This window comes from Theobroma cacao, chromosome 2 (assembly GCF_000208745.1).
Source record: "Theobroma cacao cultivar B97-61/B2 chromosome 2, Criollo_cocoa_genome_V2, whole genome shotgun sequence".
Taxonomy (NCBI): domain Eukaryota; kingdom Viridiplantae; phylum Streptophyta; class Magnoliopsida; order Malvales; family Malvaceae; genus Theobroma; species Theobroma cacao.
The window spans coordinates 36,033,851-36,056,485 of NC_030851.1; the positions used below are offsets into that span (position 1 = coordinate 36,033,851).

General features: G+C 32.2%; 2 protein-coding genes and 1 long non-coding RNA gene across 4 annotated transcripts in view; 2 read left to right on the forward strand and 1 right to left on the reverse strand.

Moving 5' to 3' along the window:
* The window catches only part of LOC18609836 (phosphoglucomutase, cytoplasmic), a 9,657-nt gene extending 2,407 nt beyond the window's left edge, over nt 1–7,250 (forward strand). For both annotated transcript variants that reach the window (XM_018116150.1, XM_007045152.2), the window contains exons 4-19: nt 1,290–1,345; nt 2,270–2,383; nt 2,525–2,587; nt 2,685–2,804; nt 2,888–2,988; nt 3,301–3,360; nt 3,463–3,562; nt 3,669–3,826; nt 3,912–4,007; nt 4,620–4,683; nt 4,773–4,854; nt 4,941–5,116; nt 5,203–5,279; nt 6,286–6,418; nt 6,569–6,685; nt 6,776–7,250. In XM_018116150.1, coding sequence (XP_017971639.1) covers nt 1,290–1,345; nt 2,270–2,383; nt 2,525–2,587; nt 2,685–2,804; nt 2,888–2,988; nt 3,301–3,360; nt 3,463–3,562; nt 3,669–3,826; nt 3,912–4,007; nt 4,620–4,683; nt 4,773–4,854; nt 4,941–5,116; nt 5,203–5,279; nt 6,286–6,418; nt 6,569–6,685; nt 6,776–6,847 — 1,589 coding nt within the window. In that variant the 3' untranslated portion in view covers nt 6,848–7,250. The remainder of the gene's footprint in view (nt 1–1,289; nt 1,346–2,269; nt 2,384–2,524; nt 2,588–2,684; nt 2,805–2,887; nt 2,989–3,300; nt 3,361–3,462; nt 3,563–3,668; nt 3,827–3,911; nt 4,008–4,619; nt 4,684–4,772; nt 4,855–4,940; nt 5,117–5,202; nt 5,280–6,285; nt 6,419–6,568; nt 6,686–6,775) is intronic.
* On the reverse strand, nt 12,835–15,652 carry LOC18609837 (pectinesterase). Its single transcript, XM_007045156.2, has 2 exons — nt 14,711–15,652; nt 12,835–13,818 (listed from the first exon to the last, which is right to left on the reverse strand). The coding sequence occupies exons 1-2, from the start codon at nt 15,582–15,584 to the stop codon at nt 13,130–13,132; spliced, it is 1,563 nt and encodes a 520-aa protein (XP_007045218.2). The 5' UTR covers nt 15,585–15,652; the 3' UTR covers nt 12,835–13,129.
* Nucleotides 21,149–21,902, forward strand: LOC108660960. Its single transcript, XR_001926759.1, has 2 exons — nt 21,149–21,476; nt 21,602–21,902. It is a non-coding gene; the product is annotated as an uncharacterized LOC108660960 (long non-coding RNA).

Here is a 22,635-nt window from a genome sequence, read left to right on the forward strand (position 1 = left end):
AGAGAGAGAGAGAGAGAGAGAGAGAGAGAGGGATTAAGTTAACATTGGTGTAAAATTAATTAATTTTACACCCTTTCGTAACCGCATAGACAATTAATATTTCAACAAACCAATTGTTGAATTTAACAACCTAATCGTACCTGCCATGAGCGTGAAGTTGCAAGTTAATCCAATATCCCTGTCATATTGATCATGAATACTATGTTTTAATATGTATTTAACAATCAAAAATTTGTTGTGTCAGACAAATAGTTAGACATTTTAATTAACTTGAAATTTGGTATGCATGATCTACGTGAATAGAATATGAAATCCAAATGGTTGGATTAACCAAAGATATGAAAGGGCGTACGTAAATTAGTTTTACACCAGTGTAAGTGGATCCCTCCTCATACACACACACATAAAAGCTGACTCCATTGCATTGCCAATTATATTGAGAATATAAAGTGTTAACTAAAATTATTCTCAAATTATAGGTTTACGTTCCCTTCCCTTCATCTCCAACAATAGGTTATGAATGGGCAATATAACCACGTTCTTATTCTTGAAATGAGACATTTATTGCCTTTTTCTCAATTGAAAATGCAACTTATAGAATTTTTTTTTTTATAATTTTTTATAGTGAAGGAGACAAAAGGGAACTTGCTTTTTAAGGTGTGCGCGTTGGTAAAGCTGCCTCACCTGGTTGGGTGCAAGGCCCTTTTGCTAGATTTCCCCTACATCTTAATGCCTAGGCATGCCCCTTGACTACATTGGTTCTGGTGGTGCTACCATACTCATAGTAGAGTTATACCAACCTTGAAACTGATAGATTTTGTACTTCTTGTTTATGAACATTTTTGTGTTTTTACAAGAGGCGAGCACTATGGTTTAGATTTGAGATCTTTATAACCCCAGCTAGGAACAGCCAATAGATTGCTATTTTTACCAATGTGTATACACACAGTTATGGTGCATTTCTATATTGCCTACTCATTCAATTTCTAGCATCAGAGGCCTCATTTAATGCTCTGACGATATGCAGTTCTGATTTGTTGGATAATGGTTGTAGAGCATATTCAATTCAAATTCTTTAGTTTTAACCCGCTCTTTTGCTAGTTTATTTTGGAAGAAATTTATTGCTTATCTTGAAAGAGTGTTTTGAATTATTTAAAAGAACAAAAATTGATATAACTATTAGTATTTGTTTTGCTTCATTTCATTGTCTTAGAGATTTCTTCTTTTGCTTGATTAAATTTATTCAGTGAATTACAATGGCTTTATCTAATTTCTCTTCATGGTTTAAGGTGCCACACTTGTTGTTTCTGGTGATGGTCGTTATTTCTCAAAGGATGCTATTCAGGTAATGAAACTTTGAATCTAAATGAACAGTTATTTATCTTTAAATAAATTTTCTTAAACTGCCACATGAGATTTCTACTAATTCGTTGTTGCAATTTCTGCTTGCATGATGTATTCATATTAATTGATACTGGTTGCTTACTGGTTGAAGTAATTATTTAATGTTCAAACCAGCATATTTGTATTTTGGGAACCTTCTAGCCAGCATAAAAACACGTGTGAAAGTAATCTCTTGTCAATTCATATGTTTAATCAGGCCTGATTATTTTTGTTGAATAATTAATTCGAGATGTTCTTTCACAATTCGCTTTCCCCTTTTGTTTTTCTTTTGAAATATTGCATTTTATGCAGTCAGAGTATTTATCATGAATAACTTTCACCAAGTATATGCTTAACAGAATCTAATGACACACACATACATTCACACATCTAGACATTCAGAAGAGACAATCTTTCTTGTTATTTCATTAAAGGAGTGCTCTTAGAAATCATTCTTTTGTCAATGGCAAGTAATGCTTCTTTTTGTGGACTTTCTTGCTGAACTTTGGTCAGTGTTGAGAGATTCAGGCTTTACCAATGCATTGGTTGTGACTATGTTTTAGTAGTTTTAGGCTTGGCTAGTTTAAATAGTATAAACCTGGTCTGACGATCTAGTCACTCTGACAGTTTTCTGATATAGATAGCCATATAAATTGCTACATGTGCTATGTACTCAATGCAGTGTATTTAGGTCTTTCTGGTTGTCCATGTAATTTTGGTGTCCAAACTCTAAATTATTTGTTCTAAATGGATGCAATTGAGGGCTTCCAGATTGTTGCTTGTATTATGATTTTTTCTTTTCTGAAATGATATTATCATTTGGTAATCAGGCCTTAACCATTGGTAAAGTTGCTCGGTGTGGTAATATCTTTTGTTAAATTGACAGATAATAATTAAGATGGCAGCTGCAAATGGAGTAAGACGTATATGGGTTGGTCAGAATGGATTGCTTTCAACTCCAGCTGTATCAGCTGTAATACGTGAAAGGATTGGTGTGGATGTGAGTAATATCGCTCCAATTGCATACATCCAGCTGTTATTATGTTTGTTTACTTTTCCAGTATTGTGTTGTAGTGAGAAGCTGGTCAATATGATTTAATTATGACAATGTTAAGGTTCTACTTATAAACTTCAATTCCAGGGATCGAAAGCAACTGGAGCCTTTATTTTGACAGCAAGTCACAATCCAGGTGGCCCTCATGAGGTAGGACCCAACTGATTTTGTTTATTTTCTAAAACTTTCTTTATGTGCGACATTTTCAAGATACATGATTGCTTTTGTTTTTGTTTATTTATTGCAGGATTTTGGAATAAAATACAACATGGAAAATGGTGGACCTGCTCCAGAGGCTATTACTGATAAGATCTTTGAGAACACAAAAACAATAACAGAATACTTGATTGCTGAGGATTTACCAAATGTTTGTCTTGCATCTTTAGAACAATATTTTTCTTATTCTATGTTCCTTATTTTCTAATGTTGTCAATCCATTGCATAATCCAGGTAGACATTAGTGCAATTGGTGTTACAAGCTTTGGGGGGCCTGAGGCACAGTTTGATGTTGAGGTTTTTGATTCAGCAAGTGACTATGTGAAATTGATGAAGTAAGTTACTTCTTCGAGTGAATTTGTTTGTGCCTACTGTATGAGGACTAGCAACATCTTTTGGATAATGATCTTTGTTCGTCTTTTCTCTCCCATCCCTTGTCTACTGCCCTTGGTTGGAAATATTATCATTTCAATTTACAGTTGAAACTTGAAACCTCCGAAGAAAATCATTTGCATGGGCCAAAATCTCGTAACACAATTTCTCTTCCTATTATTGGTAGCAAGTTCATTCTATGAATGTCAGGGTTCTTAATGTTGGCCGCATATGCATGAGTCTAAATACTAAATCCTTTTGCCTCTATTGCCCAGGTCAATTTTTGACTTCGAGCTTATTCGCCAGCTGCTTTCATCTCCGAAGTTTACCTTCTGGTATCAATATAAGCCTTTTGCCTTTATGCAGAAGAACACTATTTTCTGGCATAGACTTTAGTTTTTGGTTGAAAGCTGTAACTCTTTCCCCTCATATTGAAGCTATGATGCACTGCATGGAGTTGCTGGAGCTTATGCACATCGCATCTTTGTGGAAGAGCTTGGGGCAAAAGAAAGCTCACTGTTGAACTGCGTTCCCAAGGTCTTTATAAGTTTAAGAATTTTAGAGAGTGATGATATGTTGCTTCTCTGTTTATCTGAATGGATTACACTTTTCTTTGTTTAATGCTTGACTTAATGCAAACCAGGAGGACTTTGGAGGAGGGCATCCTGATCCAAATCTGACTTATGCAAAGGAGTTGGTTGCTCGCATGGGATTGGGCAAATCAAACTCTGGAGTTGAACCACCAGAGTTTGGTGCTGCTGCTGATGGTGATGCTGATCGTAACATGATTCTGGGCAAAAGGTAGTGTTGCATCCTGGAATTCTAGTTAACATAAAAATAATTACACCTCTTAGTATTTGTTCTTATATCTTATTTGCTTTGTTAGGTTCTTTGTCACTCCATCAGATTCAGTTGCCATCATTGCTGCAAACGCTGTTGATGCAATTCCTTACTTCTCTTCTGGTTTGAAGGGAGTTGCCAGGTTATTTATTGCACGTTTTAGCTGTTTCTTATTGGTGCATAACATTTTCATTTTTCTTCCTATTGGGACATTAAATTTCAGCTGGTGCAAGTGTCCAGTTGATCCTTTCAAAACTATCAACTATCTCACATTCATAAAAGATTATAAATTCAAAACAACTGAGAGTCTGAGATGCTCATTGTCTCTAAAGCTTAAAAAATGATGATTCTACTTTTGAAACCTTGACAAGGTTAAAAGAATAGGTGAGATGTGTCTGCATCCCTTCTGTTTGACATGCTTAGGTGGATCCATCTACCTCTGAAGAGGAAATAATATATTCCTATTATGTCATACTCTTTCTCCCTATATATGATCTCATGTCCTATCATAAAAATGATTAATCATCGTTGCTAAAGTTTAAAATGAGAAATTGCGAATGTCAGAAAAGGTGGTTTGTGTGCAGGCATGCCTGGATGTGTTTGTGTTCAGGCCTGCATAATATGCTTCTATAACCCACTTAGTCCTAAATACAATTTTAATATGATATTTTGGATCTAATTAAGATATAAAATTGCCAATGTAGACACATGTTTTTGCACAATCAAACTCTAATATGGTGTTTCCTGTTTGTAGGAGTATGCCCACCTCAGCTGCCCTTGATGTTGTGGCCAAGCACTTGGAACTGAAATTTTTTGAGGTATTCCATGGAAAAAGTTTTTCGATAATTTTTCCTGCTGGCGACTGTTTTTATCGTTTTAAGGTAGCTACTTATCTATTCTCTTCTAGGTACCCACTGGCTGGAAATTTTTTGGCAATTTAATGGATGCTGGATTATGTTCTGTTTGTGGAGAAGAAAGTTTTGGAACTGGTAAGTGTTTGGCGTTCCTATGTATGAAGTGTATTTGTTTTATTTGGAACTATGGGAAACTTACAAAACCTTATATTTATGGACAGGCTCTGACCATATTCGTGAGAAAGATGGAATCTGGGCTGTTTTAGCTTGGCTTTCGATACTTGCATATAAAAATAAGGAAAATCTTGACGGGGATAAGCTTGTGACTGTTGAGGATATAGTTCGCCAGCATTGGGCTACCTATGGTCGACACTATTATACTCGATATGACTATGAGGTAATGTTATTGTTTTTTGTTTTTATGTCTGGCCATAAAGGTATTTGAGAGAGTATCTAACTAAATCATTTTCTTTTTAAAAAAAGAATGTGGATGCTGGTGCAGCAAAGGATTTAATGGCATATCTGGTCAAGTTGCAGTCTTCCCTTGGTGATGTTAATACGTATGTATATATGCTAATTTTAGAACCACTCAACCACTTCCTGGAATTATGCCACTGTTTGATAAGTTCTTTTGGCGAAACGCCATGCTCTTCTTGCATTGTATTTTTTTGGTTGCTTGAATATATTAAAGTCAAATAACTTTTAAGTGATAGTAATTGCTGTAAGTGGTGTTATCTTCCAACTAGCGGCTAAGTGCCAGATATTGAATGAACCTTGTTCCTTTATCCATGTTTATTGGGTTGCTGTCAGTGCTATAGTTTTTCCTACTAGCTTGATGGGCCCTTGAACTGGATAAGCATTTTCATTTCAGTGTTTGGTTTTGCTTCAGATTATTTGTAAATAACTACTTTAAAATCATAGGGCGAACTTATAGGTTTAAAAGTTTTATATTCTTTCTATTTAATTGGTCCTTCCAATATTTGCTAGTTGCTGGGCTAAGTTGGTTTTGCTTAAATTGTGAGTATATATATTTTATATATTTCTAATTTCTTTGGATCTATGTTTAGATTCCCAAGTTTAGATTGCTTACCCGTAGTTGTGATGATACTTCCCAGTTCATTTCTCTGAAGAAATTATTGGTCCAATTGTAGTTCATGAACAAATGAATGATGCTGTTGTGCCACAGTATGTTTGTCTCACATAAAGGACCTAAGGGCCTAAAAATGGTGCCTTTCTGCATGCATGTATGACTTTATTGAACATTACGATATTACTCAGTCATCTGAGTGTAGTATAGAAGCTTTGCTGCCTGTGGTGATGCTCAATTGGAGTTGAGCCTCATACAACTTGGAGACTTGCTTTCATTTGGACCTAATATTTAGGATCTTGTTAGAAGTAAATGCCAACTGTAAAAATTTTAGGAATGACATTAGTGAAGCAGTTACTTTAGAAGTTATGCATTTCATTTGTTAAAATTGTTATGGTGGTTGCAGAATTATGCCTAAAGATTTTCTTCGGTTTAGTGTTTAAGTTTCTTTCGATGATCTTATGCTTTTCATCTTGCAGTGTTGTGAATGAGGCTCATTCAGATGTATCAAATGTTGTCAATGCTGATGAATTTGAATATAAGGATCCTGTTGATGGTTCTGTTTCAAAACACCAGGGTATTCGGTTTTTGTTTGAGGATGGATCACGATTGGTAAGTCAACATCCTCACTATTTTTTACTAACAAAAAGTTATCTGAGCAAATGTTGTGGCTTTCTAGTGCAGTGAAAAATATTTCTAGAGTTTTTCTGTAGTAGCTGTAAATGAAACTTCCAGTTATTTGATTTCACTCCGCCTCTGTAGGTTTTCCGTCTCTCTGGAACTGGCTCAGAAGGTGCTACTATCCGACTCTACATTGAGCAGTATGAAAAGGATCCATCGAAAACTGGAAGAGATTCTCAAGAAGCACTTGCTCCTCTTGTGAGATATCCTTAACTTTTCCTAAATGTTCAGAGTTTCACTTTAGATTTACTTGTATGTATTTAGGCTGATTATGGCATTTGTTATCAGGTGGAAGTTGCTCTAAAACTTTCTAAGATGCAGGAGTTCACTGGCCGATCTGCACCTACGGTTATCACATAGATTTATACTGCTACAAGTTAAGGGTCGTCTGAGAAGTCAAAGTACCATTTTGAGGAATGGAAACATAAATACACTGTTCAAGGCATGGTTAGATAACCTACATATATATATATATATATATTTGTCGTTCTACATCCGTACCATGAGTACATGAGAGTATCATAAATGACAGATATACCCACTAATCAAAATTTTCTGAGAGGGTTCGTAAAATAATTTGAATAATGTTGCACTACTCGGGATCGTATGTCCTATCTATACGCCTTTCGTCTTGGATTTTCATTTTGGTTGAATTGTATCCGAAATTTCATTTCCATGTGACTGGTGGGTTTATCTCCTTTTTTTTTTTTATGTTATATTAATGAAATGGGGAGTAAGGGTCTGACATGATCTTTTTATTTCCTTTCCATGTCTTATGGAAGCCTATCGATTTGCTACTCTCTCTAGGGAGGATTTGTCCCTTTCTGGTAGTGCTCGGGCTTTTATTGACTCAGATAGGTTGTTACTTATGTCATATGCTTTTGGATGTTTATGTTTGGACACAAGTGAATGATGAAGGATTAATAATAGAACTGGATAATAGTACCATGTGTGCAAAAATCTATCTTACGTAATAATTGCAATCTATCAAAATTCTGTACTAGAAAAGTACAAATTCCGTAAAACTCAGAACTGATGGCGTTTTCTGAAAATTCGTTCGATTTTTCCTTTTAACAAAAAAACTTTTAAACTATGTTAGTTTATGTAATTGAGATTTTATAATTTTTGTATTGAAAAAAGCACTGTTTTAAATTTATATTAATAAAAGTCCTTTCTTTTAATTTGTCATAGAAAATTAATGGTCATTCACCGTAATGTCCGTTGTTATTTTTTTCCCATGTGACTATAATTTGGTTGATGATGCGGTTTCTGATAGTTAAGATAGATTTATTTCTGGTGTTTTGTTTTACTACAGTGACATATGACATGACTCGATTATGTGACCACTTGGACTATTGTATGATCACATCATATGTATATGAATAAAAATGTCAATTGGTATTTTTCTATGAAAGGGATTGCATGAGTATAAGAGTTTTTTTTTTTTTTGCAGTGAAAGTATAAGAGGTTTTTTAAGTACAAATAAAAGGATAAGGATTTTTTTGGATATAATAAAAACATAAGGACTTAGTTGTTGATTCTATGTGTTTTTGTTGATAACAAAATATTTCTCATTAATTGGTGTCTAATTACTTTATTTAAATATGCAGGACAAAGTTTATATTCCTTAATATATATGTTATTTAAAAGCAAGTCAAGAAGTTTGCTATGTTATAAGAATGGTTAATCAATTAAAAGAACAAAGAAGGCTAAGTAAAATTAAAATAATGTTAACTGGTTAACATAAAGGTTTAATCAGCTAAGGCTATTTAGGGCACTACATCAAAGGAAGAAAGAATAGCCTTAATTAGTTAATATAAGGCATAATTGATTAAGAATATACTGGGTGCAAGACAGAAATTTTTTAATCAGTTAAGGAAAGGAGTTAATTAGTTAAAGGTCAAACTTGAAGTATTAAGAAGCACCAAATTCAAATTCAAAATGTTGTTGACTGTCCAAAGGCGCCAAACGAAGAAATCCAAATTTGAATCAGTTGAATCTCATTTTAATTAGTTAAGGATGAAGAGAAAGAAGCTTCAATCAGTTAAAGGGAGTATTAATCAATTGAAAGAATGGTCAAAAATAGTGCTTGAAGGTGTTTTAAAACAGAAAATTCTTAATCGGTTAAAGTTAACACAGTAACGAGAACTGCCAGATATTGCAATTCAGGGAAGGCTTAATCGGTTAAAGCCTGCCTCTAACCTGTTAATGAAGTATTGTCTACACATTTGAGTTTAAGCACCAAAAGACAAAATAACGGGTAGAATTGTAACGACTAGTTTCTGTCTTCAACGGCTAGGAGTAATTTTTTAAGTATTTAAAGCCTCTCTATTAATAAAAAATGATATAAAGAAGTTCCAAAGAGTTTGAAAGAGAATAGAAGAGTAAAAACTTTCTCTTTTACACCTGAATTCCACTCCTATCTTTGTAAAAGTATTTGAGCTGAAGCTTGTACAACTTTGATAAGTTAGAAGATTATTTGTATCTCTTTTTATTTCTTGTTTACTTAAAGTGTGCGAGACACTTTAAAGGATAGTCTAAGTTGGGGTAAGCTTTGGATTTGTTGTACAAAGGTTGGACCTTGAGTTAGAACCCCACTTTATAAAAACTTGGTGGAAGCTTTTAACTCCACTAGTTCTAGTGAACTTGGGTTGAAAATCTTTAATTGGGAATATCAACGTAGTGGATGTAGGTCAGGTGGACCGAATCACTATAAATATTGTGTTTTTTTCACTTCTCTTAACCTCTTTTTACTTGGTGTTTGCTAACCTCAATAATTTTTCAAACCATCCATCTTAAATTTTCCAAACGGATTTTAAATTTTAAAAGCTTTCTTCAAAAATGTTTTTAAATACTATTCACCCTCTTCTGACACTTTTTTTGAGATCAACATTAGTTGCATAAACTCTTATAATTGAGGAGTTTATTTGTTATTTAAATATTATAAGGAGTTAGTTGCATAAATTGGTACAATTAAGGAGTTTATTTGTTATTTAAATATTTTTTTTCTTAAAAGAAAAGTTGGGATTAGAGGTAATGTCACAAGGGTTTGGGTGAGTATAAAAGTTTTTTTAAGTATGCATAAATTGGTATAATTAAGGAGTTTATTTGTTATTTAAATATTTTTTTTTCTTAAAAGAACAATTGGGATTAGAGGTAATGTCACAAGCCCACGTAGTTTATTTGTTATTTTTAAATTTTTTTCTCAATAAAAGAGTTGGGATTAAAGGTAATGTCACGAGATCACATTTTTAACCCTAAAAACATGCTTAATAGGTGGTGAAAGGCCTATGTTCCCATAAAAGAGAGGGACTCTTACATTAGTTCAAGTCTACTTCGATCCTTATATTTTTCATGGAAACCTCACATCGGTGAAGATTTAGGTCTACTCTGATACTTGTCATAGACTCACATTTTTAACCAAAAGACATGCTTAATAGGTTATGAAAGGTCCATATTTATATACTTAAGACTCACCTTATCTTTTATTGATGTAAAGTCCATGACAAGTAACACTTGGATAGATAATTTCAATTTAGGATATTTTGGACGAATAATTTGGGTTTTAGGACATTTGGTTTTGGATAAATTAAATTGCCTTTTAGAATTTTGGGTCATTTTTATATTGAGGTCAGTTTGGATTTGGGTTATTTAAGTATAAGTCATGTTAGGTTTAGATCATTATTTTTTTAAAAATTAATTGCAATCAGATTGAGTTCAAGTTATTTTTATAATAATTTATTTTATAACATTTTTTAATTAAGTTTTAATTTATAACAAAATATTATGGTACAAATTTATAATTTAAACTAGGTTGAGTTAAACGAAAGTATTCATCGAGTCCAACTGGAGAAGCTAGATTGGTTCACACCTTTGATGGAAACTAATTTGGAAGGGAGTTATTCAATCTTGCTATCCTAACCTCTGTTTAGCCTGCGTGTAAACAAGGCTATTTTATTTTATCATTTAATATAAAAAAATTTTATTTTTTGCATTCTAAATGAAATTCAATTTTTCCATATATAGCATGACTTTAAAATTTAATTATTTTTATTTTTCTGAGGGCCTACCATTCTTAATGTTTCCATATTCTATATTAATTTTTAGTATTTTTTTCTTTTGGGTGTTAGAAATGATTGAACAATATCAATACATGAATTTAAAAACTTAAATATAAACAATAATGAAAGCAAAGACATTTGATTAAAAATGTCATATCAACTGATCAAAAGGAAACATTTGATTGGAGAAGAAAAGAATAATATAATACATAACATGTTTTTGTAAATTTAATATTATCAAGTTCAGACTTAATTGTAGGATAAGCGAAGGACCCTCTCTGTCTTCTATAAAATTTGAGCAGCATTAATTTAATTTAATTTTAACTTGTAAATAATCCCCAATATTTGACTTGGAGGCTCTTGAATCCACAGAAAATTAAATACTGGAGTATTCTCTTGTTTTTATGTTATCGACTGATTATAATAAAAACATATATATGAGTAAAACATGTCACTGGTTTTGAATATGCCATGTCCGGTCAAAGGAATAATTCACATCTAGATAGGTCTAAATACATGGGCCATTCCCCTTTTTCCCTAAAATGAAATGATTTCCATTTTTTTTAAAAAAATTTCCACGTCCAATCGTAGCTAGGATGCCTTATCTATAACAATAACCCAACAAAATTTTAGACGTAATTATAAATATTTATGAAAAACACTAATATTTATACGAGTCCCTATCTTATATATACCAGCTATCTTCCAATTTGCAAATTTAGTACAACCCTTCCATTAAAGTTGTCATCCAAATTCTGGGATTGCAAATTGCAATGTTAGTAAAGAAGTCAACGTTTGACAAATCTCATTCTCATCATATATATATATATATATATATATATATATATATTATATATATATANTTTTCTCTGCATAAACCAACCAACCGCTGAATCCAATTTTCACTATTTACCTTCACTATATATATATATGTGTGTGTGTGTGTATATTCATCTATATTCCATGAAGAATCATAATGGGATGATGTTAAAATGTAATTGAATTTGTTTTAGAATAGTGAAACAGTTTGATTGTGGACTGGAATGGAACGTACAGTGGAGCTTATTGGTTTCATTAATTAATCCACATGCGGCACGTCATGAAGTTAGTTTGTAATTGACGTGCTTATCATGAAATAATTATAAGTATACACTGATAATCAAAAGGAAAGGGGCAATGAGGGTCCCACTGGATGGGGCCCGAGAGTTAAGGGTGAGAATAATTACAAATAAATATTAGAGGCTTAATTAAGAGATAGGGATAACACAAGTTTAGGGAGCCCAGTATTTTTGTTGAGTGGGCAACTCTAGCCCTGTGTTTTTCCAAGTGGTAATTAATTAATTAGGCAACTTGTGTTTTGTTGATTCTTAAAACGACGCATCAATCAAAACCTTGAGTTAATTGGGATGATGAGACTAACCATCTGCCTAATGGAAACTTGTCAACAAGAATGTGGCACCTTTTTCAAAAAGCAGCAAAAAAAGTGTACAAAGGCACAAAAAAGGATTCTTGAGGAACAAGACTTAAATTAAGTATGCATTATATATTCATGAAAGCTATATATGTCTTAAGTTGCAAATTTTGAGGCTGATTCTTTCTCATAAACTATATATGGGACTGTATGGGCGACTTTGGAGACATGACATGATTGACATTACCAATGGGATTAAGAAACTTCACTTATCGATTTTATATCTTTACAATTGTCTTCACACTCCTTAATGCCCTCTCTGTTCATCATATTTAATTTCATGCTTTGAGCAATCCTCCTCACCCTCCTTAATGAACAACCTAGATAATATTGAATTCAAGTAATTGATATTTCATCAGGAAAGCTTTCCTGACTAATGTAGTCTGAAATTTAATAATTAGGAGAATTGAAAAACCAGACAAATAAGCCTCAGTTTCCTCATTAGCTTTTTTTATATATATGTATATGTATATAATTCTTGATGTAAAAATGCTACCCTGACAAATCTCTTTCGATTTTTTTTTTTGGGAATAAATACTTGTTATAAAACCTTTGCTATCATATTAAGAAGTTTCTTATATATGCATTTGTTTTTTCCATCGCACAAGCCAGGGCCTCAACTTTTCATTGGGAAAATCTAAAAAAGTTAAGGGAAGACTATGGATAATCCATGACTAAATCTGTGGTCAGGAGTGATAAAAAGGACATTAGAAGAAGCCAATAGCCAAGGGAACAGCTAGCTCTTGACTACTTTTTTAATGTATTTTTGGCACACAGCCATCAAAATAGCCAATTAGATGATTAAAAACAAAAGCTGAAGTAGCAAAGACAAACTGGTATTAGTTCTATTTTATTTCTTCACAAATACAAGTACAACAAGTACATGTAATTCAGCATTCCATGCATTATACAACTTTTATTTTCTCCACTTTGACAAATTCAACAATATATATTGTATAATATAGAGCAATATTTCCTATTTTATCACCTATAAAGTTAAGTGCTACCAACACAAACTATATCACGATTGAAACATCTGGGTCACTTTCCTATTTACATTTTCCAAATGACGAAATCACCCCCCATCCAAAAGTTCAGAAAAAAAAAAAATCACAGGCCAGCATCAAATGGCACTCCAGTGCCCGGAATCCAAGCATCTCCAGCCAGAAAATTCCCCACGGTAAATTTTCCGGCCTCGGCGGCACTTATGACATGATATCCACCCCACTTTACCCTTCCACTAGTATCTGCACCAGCACCAGTATTCATGTGCTCGGCATAGTAAAGGGTACTTAAAGCAAAACTTCCACTCCATGGTAACCAACCTTCTGCCGTAATCACTCCATCCAAAACACTCTTCATGAATACAGTTCTCGAATATTTCTGCCATGGCCTCCCCAAATAACTCTTGAACGAACCTTGAACGCCCCTCAAATCCGACGACGCTGTAACCCGGGAATTATGGATAATTATGCCAGTGTTTTCGTTAGCGTCGGTTCTTCCTTGTGCTGTCACCGTGTTCCTTTGGTTGCTCATTGGTTTACGTATGTAGATGTTGCAGTTTTGAAGAACAGCTACAGCGTCACCAAATATAAAGTCTAAGGTTCCATAAATGTCACAGTCACGATAGAATTGGCGTTGGGAGTAGACGTATAAGGTATCTTGGTAACCTTTGAAGCTGCATCGGTAGATCACTGAGTGATCGGAGCCGGACCGGAAGGCTACAGCTTGGTGTTTCTGGGGACCGGCCGAGTTGTCGAAGGTTATATCACGAGCTACGAAGCGGTCACCCGCCACACCTGAAAGAAGAAACAAATACTGTGAGTAATCAAATGATATGGATACTTGATTAATTTTATGTGGAAAAGAAAGGGAAGGAAAAGATGTTTGTCAAAAACAAAGAAAAAGATGTTTAACTTATTTACCTTCTTTTCACTATTATTTTCCCATCATGTTGTACACTGTTGGGGGATTGTTGGTGAAATAGGAGACAAAAGAATATGCAATTAATAATTTTTTCTGACTTGTCTTTTACTCTTGCCAAAGTTTTGACTCAAGATAATTTGCATGAAGGCTTTTGTTATTTACATCATCTACTCTTTCTCTCTTTGGTCATTTACTTAAGTCAGGATAATGATAATTATTGTCTCCTAACTTTTCTTCTACTTTTTAATAAAGATGTTTATTTGTTTTGAGGAACATGTCTTTGTCATTTATCTGAATAGGATGTAACCCATCAAAAGCAAGATTCTTGTAAGTTTTGATTTAACAGTGAATTTTTTTAAGTAAAAAAAAAAACAGATAAATAGGTAAATAAAACTTGTAAAAAAATGTCAGTGAAGTGTTGGTATAAATTTTCGTTTAAATGAACACTATGGAGGGAATAAGGAAGATAGTTGGGAACAAAGAAAAAATAGTTTCCTACTATATTATATGTTTGAATTACCCAAAGAAAATTATATTATATGTTACATTTTTTTCTTTGGTTATAAGCTTTATATAGGAAAAGAATAATTTTGAAAGATAAATGAAAGTTGTTGTAAGGTTTATGTAGGGAAAAGAATGTTTAAATAAGTTTGTTGAGCTCGAAGATAAACGAAAATGGAGCAGTTTGAAGAGCATTTTCAACTTAATTGAGTTTGGAAATACTAACGGCCAGGAATTTATGCATGTTTCATTAAAGAAGCTTACCAACAGTTGCTGAGCTAAAAGTTGTTGTTGTTTGAGCACTCTTGCTACCAGTAACGACCGTTGCATCCATTCCATCCCCAATTAACATTATATTTGACTTCTTAATATTCACATTTTCCCTGTAAACTCCAGCTTTCACGTATATAACAGTTCTTTTGCCTCCACCAGCTGCTGCCACAGCCTCGGATATGCTCTTAAAATTGCCAGAACCATCTTGAGCCACCACAATATCAGCTTTCGGTGGTGCACCAGTTTTCTGCAAAAGCTTTCGATCAGCAGCCGAAAGCCAAGCTGGAAATCCATGGGCAAGCAGGCGTCGATTGCCAACTTGTTTAGCGGTAGAAGAGGATGTAACAGTGGCCTTATTTATGGCTAGAGAATTGCTAAGCAACTTCGAAAAGTTGCCCAACATAGATGGGAAGGTTTGTAAATGAGAGGCCAAGTTGAAATCAATGAATCCATTTTGGCAGGTTTGTTGGTTGGCAATCGCAGCACTTAACCACGTTTGAGCATCCATTGGATTGTTAGTGCTCTTGGAGTGGTTAAGGTGGTTAACGGTGTTCTCATAGAGCTCCAAGCAATCGTTCCAAGCCAACTTGGCTCGCTCATCGAATGAACTCAAGTCCATCGTCGAGACGAGCCGGTGAGCTCGAACTGCTTGGTTCAGGGTCACCTGGATAGCCAGGTCACGGAACGAGAACTGGGTTTGATCAAGGCTTGCTGCGACAATACTATTTCCCATGAAATAGTTGCAGACTTCAGGGTATGGGGTTTGGCTACATGATGTTATTGTAGCACCATGCACGAAGTAGGCTAGTGGGAAAATGAAGAAATGGGCAATGAAAATCATTGCTAGGACATTTAGCTTATCCATGAAGACTCAAAGTTTTTTGGAAGACAAGCACAGGAAATTTCTAAAGCTTCTGAAGTTTGAATTGATCAAAATCGAGGGAGGGAAGGGGGGTTTATATAGGGCTAAGCAAGGGCTTTGGTGGGACAGAGGTGGAAAATTTGAACGCGGTTAGGGTTTATTCAAGAATTGGCTTGGGCCATGCATTATGATGTTTACGTTAAACCAGAATCTTTGTGGCTTGCTATGTGGTGCAGGGATTTATGGTTGGTTTCTGAAAGAACCCTGAACTTTTATTGCAATTACGGCTATTTTACGCCATTATATTGGTTCCTCCCATTTTCATCCTTAATTTTCTTTTTCTTTACGTACCATTCCATTTTCCTTTTGTCATTTTAACATGGAAAAAGCTTCTTTCATGGATTTCTTACAAGACATAGATTATTTTAAATTTGCGAGACTCCACCTACAACATGATATTCCTCTAAGTCCTTAATGTTTTCTCCTCACGGGAGGAACCTGCCCTGGTACTTAAGAAAATTCTAGATATTGGAAATTATTTTTAATTTAAACATCAAATCAGTAATTTAATGTTTGGAAGATTTGGTCAACAAATAGGACTCAGACTCATCAAACTCCATTGACCCCGTGAAGCACTCAAAAAGTACATAAGTTTTTTAGATCTTTTTATTTCTTTCTTTTGCTTATTATGTCATTGCAAGTGAAATCGTCATTCCATTTTAAATTTAATGCGATTTTTGAACTGCCAACGCATTAGCAGACATCATTTCGTTTGAAAAGTAACAGCAATATCAAATTAAGCTTAGACCAAACAAAAGTTTGAAAGGTTCACAAGTTTTAGGCCTAAGATCACAGATGACTCCATGTATCAACTGTCATTAGATACGCAAGTGTAGATATTAAACAACTAGTTGAGCACCACCACCACCATACGTAGATTTCCATGCTCATACGAAATTACTCGTGAACATTTGGGTTTGCTGATTAGGATAGTTGTGATTTTTCGACTCTGTTGTTTAGGTGAAATAGATAGATATTTGGCGCTAGGAGTGGTGCTTGGAGCCTTTTTTATTGTCAAAACTTCTGTCGAAGCCACATGGCTTTTGAGAGACTTTGCGGACACTGTTTTATGTACACACGTCCCGCCGTAATCTGCACGTACTGTTCCGACCTTTATGTATCTTTGAATGCTTCTAACTTTCATTATCCACTCTCTCTCTCTCTCTCTTACTCTTTTCCCTTTTTTTGTCATAAACCTGATTAAGACATGACAGGTTATAATCACTATTACAAATTTGGACTTTAATTTCCATCTCACTTATTTGGTGTACCGAATTATGTTTTTATACAGTAAAATTTTCAAAAGTTTTGCTATTGAAATTTTTAGTTGTATTATTTGTTTCTTTAAAAAAATTAGTTGTATTTTTTTTAAATTTTAATAACAATAAATAAAGTGTAACCATATGGTTGCCCGACTCTTTCTATTTCCTTTTAATGATACCTAATTGTGATTTCAATAGTAGATAGTTTCCATATTGTTGACTCATGACTGCATGAACTCAGCATGACAGCCACTGAACCCATCCTAGAAAAGTCATCTTTCTTACATCCACTAATTAATTCCTTGTTTTATAGCTATCTGCAGTACTTGTCCCTGCTTTAATTTGGAGGTTAGCTTATTTATTAGTTGAAAACCTTGGTAAATGTTGCTGCAATTGATTTGGTTTCATTTAAGTGAAAAGATAACAGACTCTTAATTAATGTTCGAATACGGTACGAAATGGCATTATCATGTTATGAACTTTTTCTAACATATGTCTCCTTTTGAAAAACGATTTATGTCATTATACGTCTCTATTTTACTTGGCAGAAGACTTCCCATGACAAAAGACACCCGATTTGGGCAAAATAGAGCTTGTACAAATTCATAAATTGACCACTCCTCAAAAAGATATTGATGTCTGCTCACAAAACTCAACCATTTCTACATCGTATTAACACTAAACTTAATAAAGAAACACAATTTTTTGAGCTAACAATCATTTAACGAATTCTTTTTTTTATAAATGAAACATATTTCGAATGATATTGAAAATTATAATCTGTCAAGTGCATTTTTAAATAGACAAATTTTATTACAGATGGATCCACAAAACTAAAGATTCATACAAATGAGTTTTTCATCATTTTGTAATGTTTGATTTTTTTGGGACTCTTCTTTATTTTTGTGTTTTTTTCTTAGCTTCGGCTTGTAGAGCTTAAACTTTTCTCCCTCCTCAAATTCTAATAAAACTTCATTGCCTTAACAAAAAAAAAAAAAATTACAATACGATATAATATTAAAAAATTGTTTTGTTAAGACGACCACAAATTTATAAACCTTTTGATAATCGTACAGAATTATTATATATCACTACTAATATTGTGGGAGTTATTAATTTCTATGTATTGCCGTACAGATTAGATGTGAGACCTAACAAGTAATTTTGTAGTTTGACTTGGAACAAACAATCCCATAATTATTGGTTTTAATACTACAAATGTTGGGAGAAAAAGAGAGAAATAAAATGAGACTTTAGGGTCATTTACAGTGTGCAATAACGGTATCAAGATCATCCCCCACTCAAGCGTGCTTTTCTGTCTTTCGATTCTTTATAATTGGGAGCTTTGAATTAGGCTTTCCATCAGACCCTATCCTAATTACAACCAAATTAAGCACCTGATAAGCTCTTCCTCAACTTCATGCCCATATCTTAATTTCATAGGGTACTTTATATAATTAATTTTTTACATATAATTTTGAATTATACGATAAAAAATATATACTTTTTAATTCTGTAAATCTCAATTTCTATTTTCAAGATTTGATTTGATACTCAAAACTAAACATAATTGAGTTTCTCTATTGGGATTAAAGATTCCTCTTTTTTTTTTAATAAAAAAAAAGAAAGATTTTTCAAATTAAACATTTTTTCATCCCAAAATAAATTTCATGAAAATAAATCAATTTCACTTTCATCAACATCAGTTGAGTTTTTCTTTCAATTTCTTTATAGTGGAAGGCTGTGTTGTTATCATGACATTCAATAGAAGAGACACTTAGAATTCAATTATTTTTCTTCATATTTCTGAAAGAGAAATGATAATGGATTATCAAGTGCTGATAAGACGATCTTGGACGTGGCCGACAATTTAATCCACAAATCTAAAGCTATGTTAGAAGGACCCTACGTACAATTAGACCGGTGCTACTCTCTTGTCCACCAAAAATATAAAATTAAATTGCATTATCCTAACAATGTGATTTAGTGTACATCGTTCCGTCTATTTGATTTAAATTCCTTCTTTGGCTTTATTGAATAAAGTAAAATAATTGTTAAATCAATCTAAAAAAGAGGACAGTAAATCAGATTAGTACCAAATTTGAACCTAATAATCAATTAATGCTTTCAAGGAAGAACTAATCATTAATTATTTTATCCTTTTTCTTTATTTCCGTTTGGGATGAATAACCAACCAATGGAATGATGTAATTCATGACTAGATATTTGAGATTAAACAAAAGCGTAATTAAATTAGGCCAACTTGCCTGTCAAATATTAATTAAGCTCGCACTCTTACATTTTAATGACCAAATAATTGATCAAGTTGACATTGTGCCTGCCCGCTTTCATTTAGCTTGGCCGGATGGGTGGTGAGATAATTAATAGGAGTGTGCAAATGGGTGAATTGGGTGGTTTGGTCCACCATACTTAAGGACCAAATAGATCAATCATTTTTAAAAAACCGACCAAAACCGATCAAATATAATGAAAAACCAAACCGACCAAATATAGAATTAGTTTGGTTGGTCCAGTTTTGAACCACTGGACTATAATTTTATCACTTTTTTTTATAAATTATAATATTAAAACTTATAAATTTCATCCATAATTATATATATATATATGAAATTAATGATATAACGTATATGTTATAATGTTTTATATCAAATTCTGTATAAATAATTACTAATTATAAACAATATGTTATAAAATCTAAAGTGAGAGTTAATAAACTTATTAAGCGTAATCATATAAATAATATTTATTATAAGTTTTAGTAATACTTATATATAAATTAAATATATGTATATATAAAATATATTACTTTATTATATATAGTTAATGATACAAATTATATGTTAAAATGTTTTATATAATCATATAAATAAAGTCTATTATAGGTTATAGTAATGCTTATGTATAAATTAAATATATGTATATATAATATATGACTTTATTTTATATATATATATATAATTAATGACATAATTTNTATAATTAATGACATAATTTATATGTTATAATGTTTTATATACAAAATTTGTATAAATAATAAGTAATTATAAATAATATGTTATAAAATCTAAAGTGATAACTAATAAAGTTATTAAATATAATCACATAAATAAAGTTTATTATAAATAATAATTATACTTTCTTTTTGCTCATCATTATAGTAATACTTATGTATATGTATATATAATATATTTATACAATTATATATATATTCATACCATTTTATATTACAAAACATTACTAAGGTGTAATAATTATAACATATTAATATGTAGGATATTTACTGTCATATATTATAATATTAACATATAACTTATATCACTTAAAATATATAACTTGTAATTTCATATTAATATAGATTTATAAATAAATAAATATATATAACTAATATTAAATTATTATGATTATGATTTGTATACGTACGTACAATATCCTAATATATTTTAAATATATTATTAATTAAGTTTACTATCAATTCTTCTTAATATATAAAAAAATTATATATATGACTATATCTATAAATATATAAAAAATTAGTTTGGTTTTTTAGTGGGATTGGTTCAAAAATTTTAAAATCGAGAACTAACCAAAAAACCAATTTGACCAAATATTTTGGATCAATTGATCCAATGAACCAATTAGATCGAATCATTTTATCCAAATCATATTTGATTTTGGTGGATAATTAGTCTGGATTGGTTTTACTTAACCCTACAAAAAGTAATGTATAAGTCAGGGGATGTACTAAAGAAACCATCCATGTAATTAATCTCCCATTTTTTCAAAGTAGGAATGATGGCTTATTACTTGAACAACTTCATTACGTAATTAATTAGATTTTACGTTTGTCATTTCTCCATTGCATTAATTATATGGATTTTTCGTATTTTAAAAAAAAAATTACGCATACTTTTTCTTCAAAGCAATAAGGTTTGATTGTTAATTTTAAAATATGTGATAGACAAATTGATTTGTCCAAAATGATTTATTTATTTTTCATTGTGATTCAGCTTACAAAGAATCTCATAACAAATTGTGTTTTTCCCTAAACCAAATAATTTTCAGTTATTTTGAGTTTTAACATTGACAAAATTCATTACAAGCTTAATTTGTCTTAAGGTTAAAGTTGCTGCATCTAGGGAATAGAATCCCCAACCAAACCATTCTTATTTATAACAAATCTAGCAATCGATTGCAAGAGCGTTTGAGTTGGGTTTTGTGGTGGGCTCTTTATATAAGAAAAGAGGCATTAATCAACCTGTAATTATTCTTTCAGAAACCGCAGGGAAAGAAATATGATATGGATTTTAGTTGTAATAAAACAGAACAATTTTGGCTGTATTCTTCGAAGGGGAAATTAACTATATATTAGTTTTTCTTTCAAACAATTCCCTCTTTCATTTCGATTCTTGTTCAATCGAACAGGAAATAAAGAGTTCCCTGTAGAAATACAACCTGAGACATGCAAAAAGTGCTCAAAAAACAGCAGCAACCCTCAGGCAATACAAAGCAAAAGCAGGGGATTCAATCAACAACAATTATTTGAGAGAAAGAGGTTCGAAACTCAACTCTTTGAATAGGGATAAATTAATATATTTACTTTTAAATTAAATAATTCCTATAAGTACATGCAATTTGGATATTAAAACAATTTTCTGATTGCTTATGTAATAATCACAGCACCTTTACATTGAAGTATAGACACAGTTAAGAATGCACATGAAGGAAATATATAATACGAAAATCACTCTGGGAGAAGAAGAGCTTCATTGACTGTGTCTTCTCTGAGAAAGACGTGTAGGAAATATTATTAAATAATACTTTTGAAAGCTACGCAATATTCCTCGCAATTGCTTCCAGAGCAGACCGTACCTCCCAAGCCAATGGAATTACAATCTTCTGTACAATCCCATTGTCCTACATCATTATAATTATGACCAAACGATGTGAAATAAGCGTTGAGCAAATTGACTCTTAAGCTTCCACCGATAAGCTTCAAAGCTTTGTGGCCCTTAATTTCTCTCTCCTATCTAATTGACAACTTAATCATCCTTAGCCATTATATTCTGTGTATGAAAACAACATTTGTGTCACTGTTTTATTTTTCGGGTCTTGGTGCTGTATGCAAAGGCAGCTCAATTCCGTTAAGCACAAAAGTGGCTCAAACAGCCTGCTAGCATCCCTTATGATTAAGCAAGGGTTTCAACACTTCCTGCGTTTATACCATAGCTTCACTTATATATGTTGCATTCAGATTTTTTTCAAATTCGATTATTTATTGAAATCATAATGAACAAAAGATGTGTTACGTCAACTTCTTGTTTAACGTTTTTAGTGTTCCTATTCAATAAAATCCACTTCTCTCCTTATCAACATTTGAATTCGAAATTCAATTTTGAGTCTCAATTTAAAAAAAAAAATGTAAAATCTTGGGCATCATATCCCTTTGAGGACATTTCTTGTTTAATTAACTACGACTTTATAATTCTCAATATAAGTTAGTATAATTAATATTAAAAGCTTCAAAAGTTTATTATAAGTAAAAAAAAATGAGTAAATTATTTTCTTAATCACTTAAATTTTTAATATTTTAATTTTGATATATTAATTTTAAAAAATAATTTTTTATTCATTGACGTTTATAAGTGTTAATCACATATCGTGATAAAAAAAATCTAAAATTATAACAATAAAAGTTTTTGTTTACGTGAATA